This window comes from Motacilla alba, chromosome 23 (assembly GCF_015832195.1).
Source record: "Motacilla alba alba isolate MOTALB_02 chromosome 23, Motacilla_alba_V1.0_pri, whole genome shotgun sequence".
Lineage (NCBI taxonomy): Eukaryota > Metazoa > Chordata > Aves > Passeriformes > Motacillidae > Motacilla > Motacilla alba.
This window is the reverse complement of record NC_052038.1, coordinates 4,541,007-4,561,111: the sequence shown is the minus strand read 5'-3', so window position 1 is coordinate 4,561,111 and position 20,105 is coordinate 4,541,007. Positions and strand designations below refer to the sequence as shown.

Here is a 20,105-nt window from a genome sequence, read left to right as displayed (position 1 = left end):
TCCACAATTCTCTGATTTTTCCCAGTTCCTTCACATTTTTTGGACGAGTCTCCACAAGGTTTTGTTAAATCCAAGTTTAAAATGGTTGGGATAACAGAATTAAAGCTGGAATGAAATCATTTAATCCCAGCAGCTGCAGGAATTCTGCTCCACCTTCCCCCCCCATCCCAAAGCTGAGGGGTTTGTGTATAAAAGTGTCAACTTTGGATTCTTCCAGGCCTGGCTGTGCTCCCTCAGCTCCCTGGCATGTGGGACAGAGCCCAAAGCAGAGGGAATTTGGGCTGATTTTTGGGATGAAATCCCCGAAATTCCCACACCTGGAGTGACCACCAGCACCAGAGGAGTCCACTGCAATATTTTATTTGGGAATTTACATATCCACAGGAGAGAGCAGACCACAAGTCCGACTTCTTGCTGACTTTTGAAGCAGTTTTGGGTTCTACTGGAGATGAGAAAAGAAATCTGCCTAAGATTAAAATGTCCCAAGCGAGCCAGGAAAGGGAGGAACCAGGATTTTACACAGGAACGACGACAACAAGAACGAAACAAAACAGAAAAAAAAAAAACTATGAAAAAAGTATAAATTAGGATGTCAGAGTCATTTTTTTTTAAAAGTGTAAGAAAACTTGCACAGGGCTCTGGGCCCTGGAGAATTAACTCTGGTTAGATTGTTAAAAGTGAAATTCCACCAAATCCTAACACCAGCCAGAAAATTCACTCTGGAGTGCAAGTTTTTCACATTCCATCGGCTTTGCCCCCACTCCGGGCGAGATTCCTGCTTGCTCAGGGCGGGTGGGAGAGGGCTTTTCCCGAGGACTTTGGTTCCAAGGAGGGTGGGAGCAGGGAGAGCTCCCCTCGAGGGAGGAGGTAGCAAGGCTTGCTTGCCCCTGGGCTCGGCTTAAATCCAGTTCCTCAGCACCAAACGAGGTTCCCCACCCTTTTTTCCCCCACCCCCCCAAAAAAAAAATCTAACACTGCAGTTGAAGTGAGAAATCCCAGCTTTCTGGGCAGGATTCAGTCCAGATTTCCCAGTCCCACCTGTGCCCAGGTGCCCAGCAGGGCATCAAGTGCTACCCAGGAGCTCTGGAGGAGCGTTGTGCAGGGAGGGATCCCCTCCCCGTGTGCATTGACTGTGCTGAGGACGGGGCTGTGCTCCCCGTGGCTGTGACAGTGGAAAGGCAGAGATGGAGCTCAGGGATGGAATAAAAAAAAAAAAATTCAGGTTGGGCCGGGTGCCCCAAACCTGAAAGCAAAAAAACCCTGAATGTCTCATGGAGCAGGTTTGGAGAACAGAACAAAGGCAGAAATGGTCATGTGCGAGCGAGGGCTCATTTCCACAGCGGGGAGCTGAGGGAGGGATTGCTGCCCTGGGCTCCTCCTCCTCCTCCCATGGACTGTCCATAGCCCATCATTCCGTTGGCTCCGTAGAAGTTCATCCCAGCCATCTGCTGGGTCACCTGCAAACGGGACAGGAGAGAGGTCAGGGATGGGCCTGGACACTGCCCAGGGCTCCCCAAAACAGCTGAGCCCTAAAGGGGAGCAGGGGGTGGCACCCAGCATGGGAGGACTTCAGGGTCCTCAGGACATCAGCAGGAACTTCCCCATGGAAAGGCCTTGGAATTGCCCAGGGAATTTTGGAGTCCCCAGGTGTGGGAGGACTTCAGGGTCCTCAGGACATCAGCAGGAATTTCCCCATGGAAAAGCCTTGGAATTGCCCAGGGAGGTTTGGAGGCTTCCAGGTATGGGAGGATTTCAGGGCAGGTTGGATACCAGCAGAAATTTCCCCATGGAAAGGGTGGGCAGGCCTTGGAATTGCCCAGGGAATTTTGGAGTTCCCAGGTGTGGGAGGACTTCAGGGTCCTCAGGACGTCAGCAGGAATTTCTCCATGGAAAGGGTGGGCAGGCCTTGGAATTGCCCAGGGAATTTTGGAGGCCCCACCCCTGGAGGTGTCCATGGGAGATGAAGCTGGGATTGACCCAAGCTCAGAATTCTTTCCCAACCTGACCCACCCTGGCATTCCCAGGCGCTCCCACTTCCCCCCATCCCACCCCACCCACAAACCCCTGGATTATCCCCTCATTCCTCCCCCTTCCCACTCCCAAAAAAACCCCTGGGAGAACCCCCCAGGAGCCTCCCCCTCACCTGGGCGAGGTTCCACTGCAGCTGCTGCGTGGGCTGGACCCCGTACACGGCCGGGGGCACCGCGGCCACGTAGCCGGGCTGCTGGGCGCCCATCATCCCGTTGGGAACGCCCAGCACGCTGCCCACGTACCCCGCCGGGATGGCCACGGGTGCCACCATGCCAGCAGCTCCGGGCTGGGCCAGCATCCCCACGGACGGGGCCATCAAGCCCCCCATCATGCTGCTGGAAGGGGGCACCCCCGGGAAGGAGGGGTAGGGAGCGGCGGGATAGCCCAGCTGAGCCGGCGCCATGAACATCGCTCCTGGGAAAGGCAGGGAGGGAGCAGGGGGGAAAAAAAAGGGGTCAGTTCAGGGGGCTGGGATGTCAGAATTCCAGCCACAGCCTGGTTGGGATGTCCAGGCTGAGCTGTTCCTCGTGCTGCTCGCAGTTCCCAACAAAGCTGGAGAAGGAATTTGGACAGGGGCGTGCAGGAATGGATTCCCAGCGCCAGGGTTTGGGTAGGATATCGGGAGGGAATTGCTAGGGTTGGATATTGGGATGGAATTCCTCCCTGATTCCCAGCGCCAGGGTTTGGGCTGGATATTGGGATGGAATTCCTAGGATTGGATACTGGGATGGAATTCCTCCCTGATTCCCAGTGCCAGAGGGTGGGGTTGGATATTGGGATGGAATTCCTCCCTGATTCCCAGCGCCAGGGTTTGGGTAGGATATTGGGATGGAATTCCTAGGATTGGATACTGGGATGGAATTCCTCCCTGATTCCCAGTGCTAAAGGGCAGATTTGGGTTGGATATTGGGATGGAATTCCTCCCTGATTCCCAGCACCAGGGTTTGGGTTGGATATTGGGATGGAATTCCTAGGGTTGGATATTGGGATGGAATTCCTAGGATTGGATACTGGGATGGAATTCCTCCCTGCGAGGGACTGGGATGGATTTCCCAGAGCAGCTGTGGCTGCCCCATCCCTGGAAATGCCCGAGGCCAGCGTGGAGAAGGCTTGGAGCAGCCTGGGATCATGGAAAGTGCATGGCTGGAACCAGGTGAGCTTCACATTCCCTTCCCACCCAGCCCATTCTGGGATTCTCAGGGACCACCCACATTCCCACTTCTCCTGAAGTTTGTCAGCTCCCAGGACACCCCAGCCAGCCTCCCCCGGCCCCAGCTCACAGCAGGGTTACCTTGTGCTGGCACCTGGGACGTCTGGGAGCCGTACAGGGACAGGATGGAGTCTTTGGAGAGCTGCTTCTTGCCCGCTTCCTCCCCTTTGCCTCCGGGCTCCGGGAAGAGATTCAGATTTTCGGGAACGGAGCCGGCGCTTCCAGAGGTTGGCATGGAGCCAACAACCTGGGACAGGGAGAGACAGGATCAGGGCAAAACCCAGCACGAGGGGAAAATTGGGAATGCCATCCACACGCAGGGATATGCTGGGTGATGGAAGAGGGACATTCTTCAATGTGAAAGGAGGAGATTTCCGGATTTAATTAAGAAATTTGGATGAAGGAACATTCAGGGCACACAGCTGACGTGTGTGTGGTGAAACACTGCATTCCCAGAGGGATTCCCCATCCCTGGAAGTGCCCAAGGCCAGGCTGGAGCACCCTGGCACGGTGCAAGATGTCCCTGTCCTTTAATGTCCCTTCCAGCCCAAATGATGGCATGGAGCCAATGGCCTGGGATAGGGAGAGACAGGATCAGGGCAAAACCAGCACGAGGGGAAAATTGGGAATGCCATCCACACACAGGGATATGCTGGGTGATGGAAGAGGGACATTCTTCAATGTGAAAGGAGGAGATTTCAGGATTTAATTAAGAAATTTGGATGAAGGAACGTTCAGGGCACACAGCTGATGTGTGTTTGATGGTGAAACAGTGGCACAGCATTCCCAGATGTGGGAATGGAAGAGGGACATTCTTCACTCTTCAACGTGGAAGAGAGAGACTTCAGGATTTAATGAAGGGAAATTCAGATGAAGGAATGTTTAGGGCACACAGCTGATGTGTGTGGTGAAACACTGCATTCCCAGAGGGATTCCCCACCCCTGGAAGTGCCCAAGGCCAGGCTGGAGCACCCTGGCACAGAGCAAGATGTCCCTGCCCTTTCATGTCCCTTCCAGCCCAAATGATCCCGTGGTTCTACCACACAACCAGGCTTTTCCAAGCAGCAGCACTCCCAGCTCACCTTCCTGGAGTCTGAGCTGGATCCCACGGATGCAAAGAGGTCCAGGTCCTTCTCCAGGCTGCTGGGCCGGCCGTTGGTGACGGGCGTTGTCACCGGGGCGTCTGCAGGGACAGAGATGTCCTGGGTGTTCCCAGCCTGGGGACACCTCTGTGCCACCACTCCCAGTGACCTGATCCCAGCGTCCCTCATCCCTCTGGAGCTGGGAAGGGCAGGATTTGGGAAGTGCCCCTGGGTCCTGTTTGTCCCATGAAGCTCCAGCTGTCCCTGGAGGCTCCAGGATAAAGAGAAACACATGGAAAACTCTTCCCAAGCTGAATATTCCTGCAGGATTCTGGAATTGTTCACCTGACAGGGAAAATCAGCACTGAAACTCCTCAGATTCCACAACTGATACACCAATTTCTCTTACCCAGGCCCAGCAAGTCCATGACTGGCTCAGATTTGGGGGAACTTTTCCTGGATTGCTGCGTTTCATCCTTCTTTTGAGGCTGGGGAAAAGAAACAACACAAATCTTGTGCAGCTTCTGGGATCACTCTGAAATGGTTTTAATGAGATTAACCCTTAAAATCCCCCCTTTTTTGTTTTTTTCCCCAGTGGATTTAAGCCAAAAATAAAAGCAAAATTCTCGTTGCCCTTTCAAAATGAGAATTTCAGAGCGAATGTTTCCCAGTTTTTTATTGTCCCAACAGGCTGGGAGATCCAAGCAGGCTCTAAACCAGGGAGAAGCAGCTGCTGGAGCTGGAGAAACCAGCAGGGAATAGCTGGATTCCAACCTGCACATCTGCTCAGTGTCTGGTGAGCGGAGCAAAACAAACTCCCACCAGTGACTCAAAGCACCCAGGGTGTGACTGAGGCCAGAAAAATGCTCCCAGAGGAGCCTGGAATCCCTCTGCTCTGCCTCAGGGATGTCTCCATGGTTTTCTTCCTGATCTTACCATTTTCACCTTCTCAAAGATGATGGGTTCCAGTTTTCTTTCTGACTCGTTGGTCCTTTTCCATTTGTCGTCCTTTTCTTTCTGTCAGGGGAAAAAAAAAATCAGTGACGTGAGGGGAAAAAGTTCCTGATTTCACCATGAAAAAGCTCACACCTCGTGCTGTTACTGATCTAAAACCCCTCAGATCTAAAACCCCCCAGAGAAAGCTGAATTTGAGGAAAATTTTTGCATTTTTCCTGCCCTGAGGAAGGAATCGGATAAAATCCTTCCAAGATCTCCTCCAATCATTATTCCTGATTTCTTGCCTCTCTCTTCCATCCACACAAATCAAACAGCTCCAAGAGGGAAAAAATTTAAGAATTTAAACAGTTTTGTTGTTGTTTTCTTTCTGTGAGGGAAAAAAATCACAGACATGAGGGAAAAAGTTCCTGATTTCACCAAGAAAAAGCTCACACCAGGTGCTGTTACTGATCTAAAACCCCCCAGAGAAAGCTCAATTTGAGGTAAATTTTTGCATTTTTCCTGCTCTGAGGAAGGAATTGGATAAAATCCTCCCAAGACCTCCTCCAGTGTGAGACATCCATCCACACAAACCAATCAGTGAGATGAAGAAGAGGGAAGAAAACAGGAATTTCAACCACCCAAACCACTCCAACCCCTGAGCTCTGCCGTGTCTGTGATCCTGCTTTTTTTTTTTCTTCCTGGATAATCTGGAATATTCCCTACAACAAAACCCACTCAGCATCTTCAAATCTCCTCACTGCAGGGCAGGAATTCACTCCACGACACAGGGAAGGGATTTCTCCTGACACAGGGAATATTTCAATACAGATTTTTCAATATTTTGTTTGAATCTCAAATTTTAGGCCTCCAGACTCACCCTGAAGGCGTTGATGTCGATGCTCCTGTCCATGTACTTCTTCTTCTCATATTTATCCCTGATAAAACTCTCCACAGCTCTACAGCAGCTGGTTAAGGACAAAGGATTCCAGAATAGAAGCCTTATTTGACAGGGAGGAACAAGGTACAGGCTGTAACTAAATTAAATCATTGTTTAAAGAGCATTTCCAGCAGTAACTTTCTTAAAATAATTTACTCCTGGATCCCAACTCGGTTTTTGCCCCCGGGTTATTTCAGGTTATTTCAGTGCTATAAAAAGGGAATTAAATCAGGATTTAGGCTCTTGCTGTGCTCCATTGGGTTTTTTTGTTTGCCCCAAGCATCCCCTCAGCACATTCAAATCACAGTGGTCACAACTGCACCTCAAAAAAAGCACCTCGGGTTCCAGATTAACTCAAAAAATGATGGTGGAAAGGTGCTTTTGTGGGGTGTTTTTTTTAGGTTCACATCATTGCTTACTCAGCATTCCTGCAAGGTGGGAGTTAGAGCTGAAGCACTGAAAATTCCATCAGAGAATCCCAGCCTGGTTGGGGTTGGAAGGGACCCCAAATCCCACGGGCAGGGGCACCTTCCACTATCCCAGGTTGCTCCAAGCTCCATCCAGCCTGGGGAACACTTCCAGGGATCCAGGGGCAGCCACAGCTTTTTTGGGAAGTCCATTCCTCACCCTCACAGGGAGGAATTCCTTCCCAAAATCCCACCTCTCCCTGCCCCCTGGCAGGAATCCACCCCCTCTACCCTGCCCTTTGTAAATCCTCTCTCTCCATCTCTCTTGCAGCTCCTTCAGGTCCTGGAAGGCCACAATTAGGTCTCCATGGAGCCTTTGGAATACTCAGCACTTTGGAAAAGCCAACCCTCCTATTCCCTCCAAAACCTTCAGCTTTTGGGTTCACTCTGAAATGTCAGAGGTCTGAATGAGATTAACCCTTAAAATCCTTTTTTTTTACTGGGATTTTTTTCCATTCCAACGCATTTTTTTTCCCATTTAACCCAAAAATAAAAGCAAAATTCTCTTTGCTCTTCCAAAATGAGAATTTCAGAGTGATTATTTCCCAGTTTTTCATTGTCCCAAGCAGGCTTTAAACCAGGGAGAAGCCTCCTGTGGTGACCTTGGTGTCCCAGTTCTCCACCCCAATCCCTCCATTCCCATTCCCTGCCCAAGGGAACAACTTCTCCTTCAGGAAGGTTTAACCACACAGCTCCAGGATGGAAATTCCCATGGAATTTCCATGTTTTTCCAGGGGGAAAAAAAGGAAAAAAAAAAAGGATGCTGGTCTGTCTGGGGCCTCCGGAAGTTCTCGGGCAGGTAGGCTTCGTAGAGACGATTGGCTTTGCCATTCCCCATCTCCTGCACGCACTGAAATCCAAAAAAACTCCTTGAAATCCTCCTTCCCCAGACATTAAAGCTCTCCCACAGCACCCCAGGCTGCCAGGACAGAGATCCAGGGAAGGGGGATCCTCCTGAAGGGCACTCCTCACCCTCCAGGGGATGCTGAGGCAGCTGCTCCAATCCCCTCCCATCCCGTTTACCAAACCGAAGCAATTTTTGGTCCAAGGCAGGATAAATTTCCAGTTAGCAACCCAAAATCCCTCTGGAAGGAGAGGTGGGAAGCAGGGATTGGTAATTGAACAGGGATTTGCAGCTCCTTGAGCTTCACTCTGCTGTTTGTCCAGCCTGGAATGAGGACATTTTGTTGTTCTTTTCCCTCCCAACCCATCCCAGCTGGAATTCTTCTTCCTCTTCCACTTCCCCATTTTTTTTTTTGGGGGGCTATCTTGGTTTATTGAAATTTATGAAGCTCCATTAACCAAAAAAAACCCCTCAGAGTGTTATCCCAGCCCTCACCTGGATCTGCTCCTGCGTCCACTGGTCGAGGTTGACAGATTTGACTCTGGATATGTGAACTCCCAGGTTCCTGTGGATCCCAGCACAGCGGATGCAGATGAACACCCCGATATTCCAGGATGCCCATCGTGGCCCTGGGAAGAGAAAGGAAAGTGTTTCTCACCAATTCAACCCCTTTTTTGGGTTTTTTTTTCGGCCTGGAGCAACTGGGAAACTGCACCAAGGGAACTGGGATTGAGGCCTTTGGATTCTCATCCAGGCTGGAAACTGGAATTCCACAGCAGCAGGATGTTCCCAATTGTTATCCTTGGGGTTTTGTTGCTTCCCTCTTCCATCCACACCAAGCAAACAGCTCCAAGAGGGAAAAAATCAGGAATTTAAACAGCTTTGTTGGCCTTTTCTTTCTGCAAAAAATCACTGATGTGAGGGGGAAAATTCCTGATTACACCAAAAAAAAAAGCTCACACCTGGTGCTGTTACTGATCTAAAACCCCTCAGATCTAAAATCCCTCAGGAACAGCTGAATTTTAAGTAAATTTTTGCATTTTTCCTGCTCTGAGGAAGGAATTGGATAAAATCCTCCCAAGATCTCCTCCAAACATTATTCCTGATTTACTGCCTCCCACTTCCATCCACACAAATCAAACAGCTCCAAGAGGAAAGAAATCAGGAATTTGAAAAGTTTTGTCGTCCTTCTCTTTCTATGAGGGGATAAATTCCTGGTTACACCATGAAAAAGCTCAAACCCACTGCTGTTACTATCTAAAACCCCTCAGAAAAAGCTGAATTTGAGGTAACATTTCCATTTTTCCTGCTCTGAGGAAGGAATCAAATAAAATCCTCCCAAGATCTCCTCCAATCATTATTCCTGATTTCTTGCCTCCTTCTTCCATCCACACAAGAAGAGGCAGGAAAACAGGAATTTCAACCACCCAAAAAACTCCAACCAGGTCTGTGATCCTGGGGTTTTTTTCTTTTTTTTTTCTTTTTTTTTTGATTTTCCCAGATAACTCAGCTCCAGAATATTCCCTACAGCAAAAAAATCCCAAAAAAACCCCAAAAACAAAACAAAAAAACCCCAAAAAAACCCACTCAGCATCTTCAAATCTCCTCAGTGCTGGGCAGGAATTCCCAGCTGAGCCAGGACCAAGCACCAAGCCCAGGATTTGACCCCAAAACCAATCCCAGCCCAAGGGATGATCAGTTCACTCCAGTTTCCACAGCTCTGATGGACATGATTTGCTTTTCCTGGGTCAAAACAAAATAAAGGCATTGGCTAAGGTCAGACATTCCTGGTTTTCATGCAGGACAGCTCCAAGGTGTGGACGGGAGATCATGCCAAGGATAAAAAAAAAACACCCACAAGGGAAAGATTGAGGAGCTCAGATGGACTCAGTGCAGCCAGGAATCCCAGCAGGGCATCCAGAGATCCACAGGAATTCCCACCCCTCTCCCAGCCACGCCAGACCCTCAATCCAGCTGAATATTTTAGGAATATTTTCAAATTAAACTCTCTGCTGCCAGTCCAAAGTTCCAGCTCCCAGCACAAACTGGTGTCCAAGTGCAGGAGAAACTGGGAAAAGACAGAATTAGGGATCAAACACCCTCCAGCAGCCCTTTTTCTCCAGAAATTCTTCTGGATGATGAAGAGTTATCCTGCTTTTCTTGCCACAGCTAAAATAGCAGAGCCTCGAGTTAATGAGAGGGAGGTGGGAGGGGGAAGAGGGGGAAAGTGTAATTTCAAAGCCCTAAAAAAGCAGGGCTGTATTTGAGATGCTGCTAACAGTTTAATTCCTATTCCTGGGGAAAGCATCCTGAGGGATTTGGAGCTGATAATGCACTCAGGGACCCTTCCAGAGCACAGGCATCCAACCCCTAACAGGTAACTCCAGCACCTCTTCCAGGGAATTCACTTTAAAAATGCCTTTATTAAGTTTTCTGGCATTTCCTGTCATTATTTGCTGCTTTTTCCCCTCTCCAGGAGTGGCCTTTGGGAACGATATCAATTTAATGGAGCTGAGAAATTCACTTCCCAGACACCCTTGCCTACACCTCAGTCCCTTTATTACCTCCTTTATTATCAAAGCAAAACTCACAACTTCAGCAGCACCTGAACATGCCCAAAAATTGGGAATAAAACCCTTGGCCAGGATCCTTCCTGTGATTTCTACATGAAATTCTCTCCCCAGCTCCACCCCCAGGGCTCTAACGTGAGACTGCTGGCAGGATTATCATGAGATTCAAGGTTAGATTTAAACTCCAGATAAATTTAGCCTTGATAGGACTAAAAGGATTAACGGGCAGCTCCTGGAGTAATCAGCTCACTGGGTTTGTCACATGGACCAGCTCAAGCCACCACAACCTCCCACTGAAACATGACTCAGGGGTAGTGTCACACCCTCCTGCTGCTCCAGTGTCCCCTCAGGGGTCTGGGACAACAAGGGAGCCACAGCTGGAATGTGCTGCAACTCCTAAACCCAAGTTCTGGGAGAGCCAGGATGGAGCAGCTTGGTTCTATTTAAATTAAAGTGAATATTGAGAGCTTCTGAAGCCCTCCCAGCAATAAACACATTATACAACCAGGGGTGAGCTGTTCCCTGGGGAGGTTCCAGCTGGGATTTGGGTGTCCTTGCACAGGCAGAAGGTGCTGCAGGAAAGGTTCAAACCTGCAGGGAGCAGAGGGGGATGTGGGGTTGGTTTTATGCAGGGTCAGGGCACGGATTGTGACCCCAGCAGCTCAGGGTTCTGCTCTGTGACAGGAGGGACTCCAGAGCCACACAGGGAGCAAATCTGCATTTTCCAAAATGCCCCCTGAGCCTGCAGCCACTGCAAACCCTGGTGGGGTCAGGCCGGATCCAACACCCCCCAACATCCCCTTCCCAGACATCCAGCTTAACTCAACCAACACTTTAACCTTCAAATGCCTTCTAAAAATGTCTTTTAAAATGTCTCATAAAGCCCTGGGGTTGTGGGAGGGGGGAAGGGTTTGGTGCAGATGTAAACAACCTCCCACTTCCCTCTTTGGAGCAGCTCACACTGGAACATCTCCCACTAAAAATCTCCCTCTAAGTGCCCAGCAGCTCAGATTTTGCTTTTTTTAGGGCTTTTTGCAGGCATTTCCCCAGGGTTTCACAGCTCTTTTCAAGGTGACTTGACTGCAAAAAGCTCCAGGTGGCATCTCCAGATGTGACTTTCACCCCGTGCTGCTGCTTTTCACTTCCCCAAAACCCGAGCCCAGCTCAGCCTCTGCAGCAGCTTCAGTGACAAAAGGGGGAAAAACGCCTGCGCTGGAGTTTAGGGGAACATTTTTCTGAGAAAAAATGGGTTTATATCAATAAATGACAACAGGGCAGCTTTAATCAGCACTGCTGAGCTGCCTGGGGGAATTATCGCCCCTCACAAAAAGTGGGCACACCCTGACACCCACCACGAGTTGAGAACTGGGGCACCTCACCCTCCTGGCTCAGGGAATTATGGATTTATCTCCCAGAAGGTTGAGGACAAGGCCAACAGAAACATTCAGCTCCTTAAACCACTAAAAAAAAAAAAATTGTTTCTTGTATGAATCCTCTGGTTGATGCTCTGAAATCAATTCCCCTGCGGGCCCTCAGAGCCACCAGGCCAAAATGGAAACCCCGTTCCCAAAAATGGGAAAATTGGGAGTTTGCTCCAGTGACCACCAGTGCCAGCCTTGCCTGGTGCTGCCCCCACTTTCCTCTCAGCTTTATGATGATTTTATGTCTGATTTTATGATGCTAAATGTCTCAGCTTTAGGGGTGATTTTAACATCCACGGAAAGCAAAGTCACCAATCCTGCTCTGCTCAAGTTCACGGAGCTTCACCTCAGGCCTGCACAAATCCCTCCTAGATTGAAGGAAACATCAATTTGGAGTGAGAATCCCAACATTTTTCAGAGCCTGGAGCCCACTGAGCTTGGCACAAGATCTGGGTTAGCTCAGACCCCCTTGGGATGCACTCCCAGCCTGCAGGGGCTGCAGGAGGATCACGAGCCCCATGCCTTGCTCAGTGAATTCTCATTCCCAGTTTTCCTGAACACTGAGTGCATTCCCGAGGGAGGAGGATCCAGCAGGCATTCAGTGCCCAGCTCGTGCTCCAGGAGACAATTCCAGAGCCTGTTTTACATCCCAGCCTGTCAAAATAAACTCCACATACCAAGCTGCTCGGGCCAGCTCCAGTCCCCATCTAAGCCCTGCTCATTAATGCTCCAAGGGCTGCTGAATAATCTGAATGACTGAAAAGGATCCTAATTCCCTTTAAAACCCCCAGCCTAATTCCCTTTTCAACTCCCAGCCTGAGGAGCCTGCTCCAAATGAGTCACTTGCTCCAAGTTCACACCCTGGAGTGGTTTTAATTGAGAAATCCCGAGGGGATTCACTCCTCACCCTCCACTCAGGCACCAAATCCTGGCCCAAGTTCCTGAGGCAACTTTTTTTTTGCTGTAACAACTCTGCAGAAAGCGTTTTAAAATAAACCAGGAGCTGGCTGCAAAACCACAGCTCCTTGGAAAAGGAGGAGAAGGAAAAAAAATAAAAAAAAAGAAGAGCTGCTTCCATGGGCAGGATTGAGAGAGCATCACAATGGAGAGCTGAGGAAACAATCCCAGGGGAAATGAGCAGCTTCCAGGGAAATGTGGCCTCATCCATGGATCCCCAAACTGCTCCATGTCTGGCTGTGAGGAAAAGGGATGTGGGGAATTCTCCCTGGAGCAGGAGAATCCCTGCCAGGGCATATCCACACCCTCAGCTTTTCACCAGGGACAAATTTCCTCGAGTCCAAGCTGAATAACCCTCATTTTCTGCTGAGCCAAAGGAGGAAAGAAGCCCAGGATCCAAGAGGTTCCTCTGCCTTGTGGTTTCCTTGTTCTGGAAAGAAATTGCTCAAGGATTTACTGCCATTCATGCTGCTCAGAGCTGTGACAAAGCCTCTCTTGCAAAACAACTTCCTCTGCTCTGCTGGAAATGTCTGTTCTGCACTTCCAGGACTTGGGGGAACCTAAGGGAACTCTAAAAACCCACTTAAACCAGCTTCCAGACCTCTAAATGATGTTATTTGGTTATTAACACTATTAATAACCGAGCTGAGCGTGGATCCTGCTGCAGGGATCAGGGATCCACCTGGGATTTGGGATTAATCCCTGCTGCACTCCCAGATTCAGGCCCGGACTGAGGGATTTGTGCAGCTCACGGGGGATGCTAAAGCCAAACCCCCACTTTAACACCCACAAAAGGTGTTTGATAAAAATCTACACCTGATCAAGTAGCTTAATGACCCAAAAATTCAGCTTTATACCATCCTTTGAAAGAAGAAAGGGCTGTTTGGGGATTTTATTTTCCTTTTTTTTTTTTTCCCCCACACAGTAATTACAGGCCTCAACCACATTTTGCAAGAAAAACAAAGGCGCTGGCTCTGATTTCTGTCAGAAAATCTTCCAGTTTAGCAAAAAATATCCAATATTTGAGGGCCCTGTGGCCTTGAAGCCCAAGATTTGTGTTTTTTGAGTGAAGATGAGCAGCTGTCGGTGCAGCTTTATCACTGCTGCCATCGTGTTCTTTGAAGTGCAGGTGGAGGAAATGAAAATTTCTGTGAACAGCAGGGTGGGGCTTTCCTGCTGGCTGTTCCTTCAGCCAATAAAAAGGTGACAGGGACGATTTCAAGCAGTGCCATCACCAGGATCCATGAAAAACAACTGGGTGACATCAACACCGATGGTGACACAGCTTAAAAATATAAATATGCGTCCAAAAAAAAAATAATCAGTCAATTCCACAATCCATAGACTTCCTGTGGCATCATTTTTGGACCAAAACCACACATCAGGCAATCCTAGAAATTGCAGATTCCAAGGAGGTTTGAATTTCCATGAAATGCAAATTATTTAAGTGGCAGCTGCACCTGTAAACAGAGCAGCAGGGTGGAAGCTCTGCCATCACCAAGATGGCTTTTGATGCTGGAAGTAGAATTTTGCTGCTTTTTAAGATGTTTTTAATTCATCACTCAGCGTTAAAAATATTTAGACTCTGTTTTCTAATTTAATTTGAGGATGTTTTAGAAGCCACCAAGTCCTTAAAAAAGCTCTGAGCAGAGGAAGGCCCCGGGTCAGTTTTTGATGGATTGAGAATTTTTTTCAGTCTCTAGAAGTAAACATGATAATCTGAATTAATATCTTAATTATAATAATACTGATTTTCAGTACCATGAGCTAAACATACATTGAAATTCCTAGGGAAAGGAACAGGAAGGGATGGCACATATTGCCAAAAATAGAGAAAAACCAATTTATTAAAGCCCAGGTAAATCCAGCCTCGCACTCCCTGCTCCAAGTTCAAACCAGCTCCTCCTAAAAGCTCCAATTTTGTCCCAGATTTCCTGGGACACAGGGAACAATCACTAGCAGGGACCAACCTGAAGCTATTCCTGACTTTTTGGTTGGTTTCAAGACCTACTTTGCATTTTGGAGCACGAGCTCCCTTTGCACTGCAGCTGCTGTTCCTTACGTAACTCCTGGCAGTTTCTATAGGAACAAACTTTACTCCAGCTGGGGAATCACGTGGCATTTTTTTTGGGTGGCTTTCTTTTCCCCACCTCCACTCCCCAGGTGGGGCAGCACACAGAGCCCAGGTGCTGCTGCTCTGAGGATTATCCCTATTTCTGGCAGTTGTAGGGCCACGGATCCAAGCGTGACTCAGAGCTCTGCTTAAAAGGGATCTTCCTACAACTAAATCCCTGTTGGGAGCACTGATGCCTTTTTCCCCTTGCTTGAGTGGGAAGTTACAGCTCCAAGCAGGCTCAGGTTGGCCAGAGCTGTGTCCTCTCCCAGTTTTACCCTGCTGAGGGGGAAGATTCCAAAGGAATAAAGTGAATTTCGGGGCATTTCTGCTCCCTTTGTGCACGCAGCTCTCAGATCTGAGCCGGGAGGAAGTTACAGCTCCAGGCAGGCTCAGGGTGGCCAGAGCTGTGTCCTCTCCCAGTTTTACCCTGCTGAGGGGAAGATTCCAGAGGGATGAAGTGAATTTCGGGGCATTTCTGCTCCCTTTGTGCACACAGCTCTCAGATCTGAGCCGGGAGGAGCAGAAAAGCAGAATCATGGAAGATCCCAGAATATTGTGGCTGCAGCTGTGGATTCAAATGAACACACGACCCACATGGATCCCTCTGGCAAGATTCCCTTGCCTAAGGCTGAGCTTTCTCCTCATCCCAGATTTCCTAAACCGAGCTGAGCAGCTCCAGCCCCTCCACTTTGGGTTTTTGAAGGCACAGGCTGCACCACTCCCCCTCCATCAGCGTTGCCATCCTCATCCTCCTTCCTCCCATGCAGCTGTTCCAGCAGCTATTTAAAAAGTCCCTCTTGGAATTGCTCTGCCTGCAAAGGAGATTCAGCTGCAGCTCAAGAGGCTGCTGGAGGAGGAGGAGTTGAGTCACGCAGCTTTTCAGGGAATATTTGGTTGGGATGAACAGGAGTTAGGCTGGACTAAAGCAGCTCCCCCAGAAGATAATTCCCAAATTCCACTGGAAGTCAGCCTCCCCATACCACCTACTCCACCCCAAGCTTTTCCCCCTTCCCATCCCATGGGCAGGGATTTCCCCAATCCTACACTTTTTTTTCTTTTTTGGTGAAGAATTAAACCTGGATCTATGCAGCGTTCAGCAACACTTCTCCCACCTCATCCCTCAGGATACAAGGGATGGATTCAGGCCCGGAACCCATGGATCTCACAAGACAAAGGGATGAAGGGAAGAGCCAGACAAACCAGGGGGGAGCACGGGGCAACCTGAACCTCTGGGCTGTGCTCCCTGGGGAGGAAGCTCCCGCTCCGACGTCACCACCCCGGGATCCACGGAGCCTGCTGGATGCATGGATGGGACTGGAGAGCAGAGGCGAGAGTTTGGGAGAAGGAGAGAACCAAACACAATTAGCTGGGGGTGCAGAGCAGCTGCAGGAGCAGCGATGAATCCACTCTGTGTCGCTCGATGGGAATTCTCCAAATCCCGGGGGAGATTTCGCCTCATCCCTCCCTCCCTCAGCCATCCCAGCTCCAGGCTCCCACATTCCAAGCTGCTGGATGCTCAGCTCAGGCTGTGCAGCAGCTCTGTTATCTCTCTCACACACACAAAGGGAGCAGCAGCACCACGGCCACCCTTGGAATGGCACCAGCAGCAAAAATCCCACCTGCCCAGCAAGTGCTGCTCTCTCCAGGTGTTCTTCCAAGCCATTCCCACAGCAAAGACCTCCAAGGAGAGGATCAGAACTCAGCAGTGCCCACCCTGCCCTGGCTCAGCTCTCCCAGTTCCCCCAAACATGAAGTTGACAACAAAAAGAGGAAGAGAGTGAAGAGATTTCACCCAATTTCCTGCAAAACAAGAGCTCAGAGCAGGGTCTGCTGCTGCAGCAGCAAAAGCACCCTGAGATTCCACAGGTTCTCACGCTGGCTCGGGTGGGAAGGACCTCAAAGCTCATTTAATGCCACCTCTGCCATGGGCAAGGGACACTTCCCACTACCAGGCTGCTCCAGACACCCCTGGAAGTGCTGAGGGCAGCACCTGGAGCCACCCCAGGGCTCCTTTCCACGGGCAGAGTGGAATGTTGCAGTTATTCCAGGAGGAACATCAGGACTTCCTTGGCATCAGAGCTGGGAGAGCTCCACATCCACCAAAAATAACAAAACTGCCCCAAAACTGCAGCAATTCCTTGGAGCTTCAGGGAGAGACAGCTCCATTCACCAAAAATACCAACACTGCCCCAAAATTGCAGCAAATCCATGGGACTCGGGGCAGAGACAGCTCCATTCACCAAAACTGCAGGAATTCCTTGGAGCTCTGGGTAGAGACAGCTCCATTCACCAAAAGAATCAAAACTGCCCCAAAAATGCAGGAATTCCTTGGAGCTCTGGGCAGAGACAGCTCCATTCACCAAAAGTATCAAAAGTGCCCCAAAACTGCAGGAATTCCTTGGAGCTCTGGGTAGAGACAGCTCCATTCACCAAAAGTATCAAAAGTGCCCCAAAAATGCAGGAATTCCTTGGAGCTCTGGGTAGAGACAGCTCCATTCACCCAAACTGCCCCAAAACTGCAGGAATTCCTTGGAGCTCCGGGCAGAGACAGCTCCATTCACCAGAAGTACCAAAAGTGCCCCAAAACTGCAGGAATTCCTTGGAGCTCTAGGTAGAGACAGCTCCATTCACCCAAACTGCCCCAAAACTGCAGGAATTCCTTGGAGCTCCAGGCAGAGACAGCTCCATTCACCAGAAGTACCAAAAGTGCCCCAAAAATGCACAATTCTCCCCAGAGCTCTGGGCAGAGGCAGCTCCAGTGGCCAAACACTCGCCCTGGAGGAGGAGATTTCCCATTTCCAGGAATCTCATTAGTGCAGGGGATAATTAGTGGATGAGATAAGTGGGGACAGCCCCAGCCTGCTCTCCAGGATCGCTGCAATCCCTGCTCCCAGACAGGAGCAGCTTCCAGCTTTGGAAAGGCTCGACTCCACACCAGAGCTTCATCATAATGATAATAATTAATTAATTGGAATCCTGCACTTCCAGAATGTGCTGTGGCCAGGAGAAGCTCCATCACCCCGAGCTGTGGGGTTGAATTTATTCCCATTTTGGTGGAATTTGCTCTCTCCAGGCCTGGGAGCTGAGATAAAGGAGCTATTTCTGCCCTCGGGGCTGGCAGGAGGTGCCAAGAGATAAAGGATTGGCACGAGGGAGGAACATCCTGATCTCCACCAGCACCTTCATCCCAAAGCCAGGTGTGCTGCAGGCAGGTGGGAAGGATGAGGTTATTGTGGTTTGGGGTGAAAAGAAATCATAATTATCTGATTGTGGACGTTGTTCAGGGGGGCTGTGCAGTTTCGGAGGTCACACTGAGGTGACCAAGCCCTTTGTTTACAGATGGATTTGGCCAATCCCTCCTCCAAGTTCAATTCCAGCAGCTCTTGGGAAACGAGGCTCAAGTCCAGATCTCCAAGAGATTACAGCAGCTCGTTAAAACAGGATTTTGGGCAACTTCAACTCTGTCGCTGCAGGAAAACAAAGCAGCAACCAGAGGGGACAAGGATCAAAGTTTTATTCCTTTGTTTTATCCTCTGGAATTCAAACATTTCCTCTCTCAGATAGAGCAGGGTCATAACACACCTTGGAATAAAGAAAACATGGAATGGTTTGGGCTGGGCTGGACCTTAAAGCTCCTCCTGTCCCTTCCACTATCCCAGGCTGGCCTTGAACAATTCCAGGGATGGGGCAGCCCCAGATTCCTGTGCCAGGGCCTCACCATCCTCACAGGGAAAATCCAGATGGGAAAGGAGGACAAAAACCTGGAATTCCATCAATGGTCCACGATCCCGGGGTGAAGCTCCAGCTCCTTCCCTGTGTTCACATCCAGGGCAGATCCTGCCGCTGGCATTCCAGCCCCGGGTGACAGGATGTGACTCCCCAGCTGGAATTCCCTCAATTCCACAGCGCCGGCTCTTCCCGGTCCCTCTTCTTCCCCCTTTCAGGAGAGGCCCGCACCCACTCTGGGGTGTTTCCCGGGATTCCCACAGGGGGATCTGGGGCCCCTCGGCTTCCAGAGGCGCCGGGAACCGCAGCTCCTCCAGCAGCGCCTCCCGGTGCGACTCGCACCAAACCCAGCTGGGCTGCGGCCAAAACCGTGGGGGTTTTCAGCCGAAAAACACCGTGTTCTTCCCCCCTAAAACCATCCTGTTGTGTCCCCAAAACCACTCCGTTCTTGCTCCCAAAACCACCCCGTTCTCTCCTTAAACACACCCCGTTCTCCCTCTCAAACCACGGAGTCCTTTCCCCTAAAAACCGCCGGGTTCTTTCCCCCAAAACCATCATATTGTGCCCCCAAAACCACCCCATTCTTTTCCCCAAAACCGCCCCGTTCTCCCACCCAAACCACGGAGTTCTGGCCTCTAAAACCACTGGGTTTTTTCTACCAAACCCACCCGGCTCTCTGCCCCAAACCCACCCGGCTCTCTGCCCCAAACCCACCCCGCTCTCTGCCCCAAACCCACCCCGCTCTCTGCCCCAAACCCACCCCGCTCTCTGCCCCAAACCCACCCGGCTCTCTGCCCCAAACCCACCCGGCTCTCTGCCCCAAACCCACCCCGCTCTCTGCCCCAAACCCACCCGGCTCTCTGCCCCAAACCCACCCGGCTCTCTGCCCCAAACCCACCCGGCTCTCTGCCCCAAACCCACCCCGCTCTCTGCCCCAAACCCACCCGGCTCTCTGCCCCAAACCCACCCCGCTCTCTGCCCCAAACCCACCCGGCTCTCTGCCCCAAACCCACACCGTTCTTGCCCCAAACCCACCCCGCTCTCTGCCCCCAGCCCCCGCTCCGGCTCAGCCTCAGCCCCCGCACAACCCCCGTAACCGCCGGGCCAGCACCGTTGTCCCCCCGCCACCACGGGAGCGCTCCCCTCTGGCGGAAACACCGTGGCCAGACCCACCCCCACCACCCCAACCGGGGGTGTCCGACCCTCGGGGGAGCGGCCACACCGGGGAGCCCCGAGCGGCGAGGCCGGTGGGGGGGGGGGGGGGCACCGAGGGGGTGCATCCGGTGCGGCGCGGGCTCAGCAGGCCCCGCCGCCCATCTGCGCTACCTTTGGCCTGGCAGTCGGCGCAGAACTTGTTCTCGTCCTCGGCCAGCAGCCCGGCCAGCACCGCCTGGTAGCGCTCCACGTCCCGCACGGATTTTCCCGTCATGGCGCGGCCGGCGCTGCCCGCCCGCGGGTCACGGCCGGCCCGCCCGCTTCCTGCTTCCGCTATGGGCGGGGCCGCAGCCGGGGGAGGAGCCAATCAGCGCCGGCCCCGCGCGCCGGCACCTCCCCCGCGCGCCGCCGGCGCTCGGCGCTGATTGGTCGCGGCGCGCGGGCGGGAGCCAATAGGGAGAGAGGGGCGCGGGGCTATCGGGGGTATGAATGGGGAGGGTCACGTGACGGGAGTGGGGGACAATGGGGGGACAATGGGGGGGGACAGGCAGGGGATGGGGGACAGGCGGGGGATGGGGGACACCGGGGGCGGAGGCGATGGCCGGGAGGTTTGTGGGGGGCTGTGGGATGCTGGATGGGGGTTTGGGGGG

General features: G+C 51.3%; 1 protein-coding gene across 1 annotated transcript; it reads right to left on the bottom strand.

Annotated features, from left to right (window-relative positions):
- Positions 1 to 344: 344 nt before the first annotated feature.
- On the bottom strand, positions 345 to 19,793 carry SMAP2 (small ArfGAP2). The gene is made up of 10 exons (XM_038160566.1): positions 19,627 to 19,793; positions 8,006 to 8,139; positions 7,431 to 7,516; positions 6,140 to 6,218; positions 5,260 to 5,340; positions 4,733 to 4,811; positions 4,324 to 4,424; positions 3,323 to 3,488; positions 2,144 to 2,445; positions 345 to 1,457 (listed from the first exon to the last, which is right to left on the bottom strand). Exons 1-10 carry the CDS (start codon positions 19,727 to 19,729, stop codon positions 1,329 to 1,331), a joined length of 1,260 nt encoding a protein of 419 aa, XP_038016494.1. The 5' UTR covers positions 19,730 to 19,793; the 3' UTR covers positions 345 to 1,328.
- Positions 19,794 to 20,105: the final 312 nt, after the last annotated feature.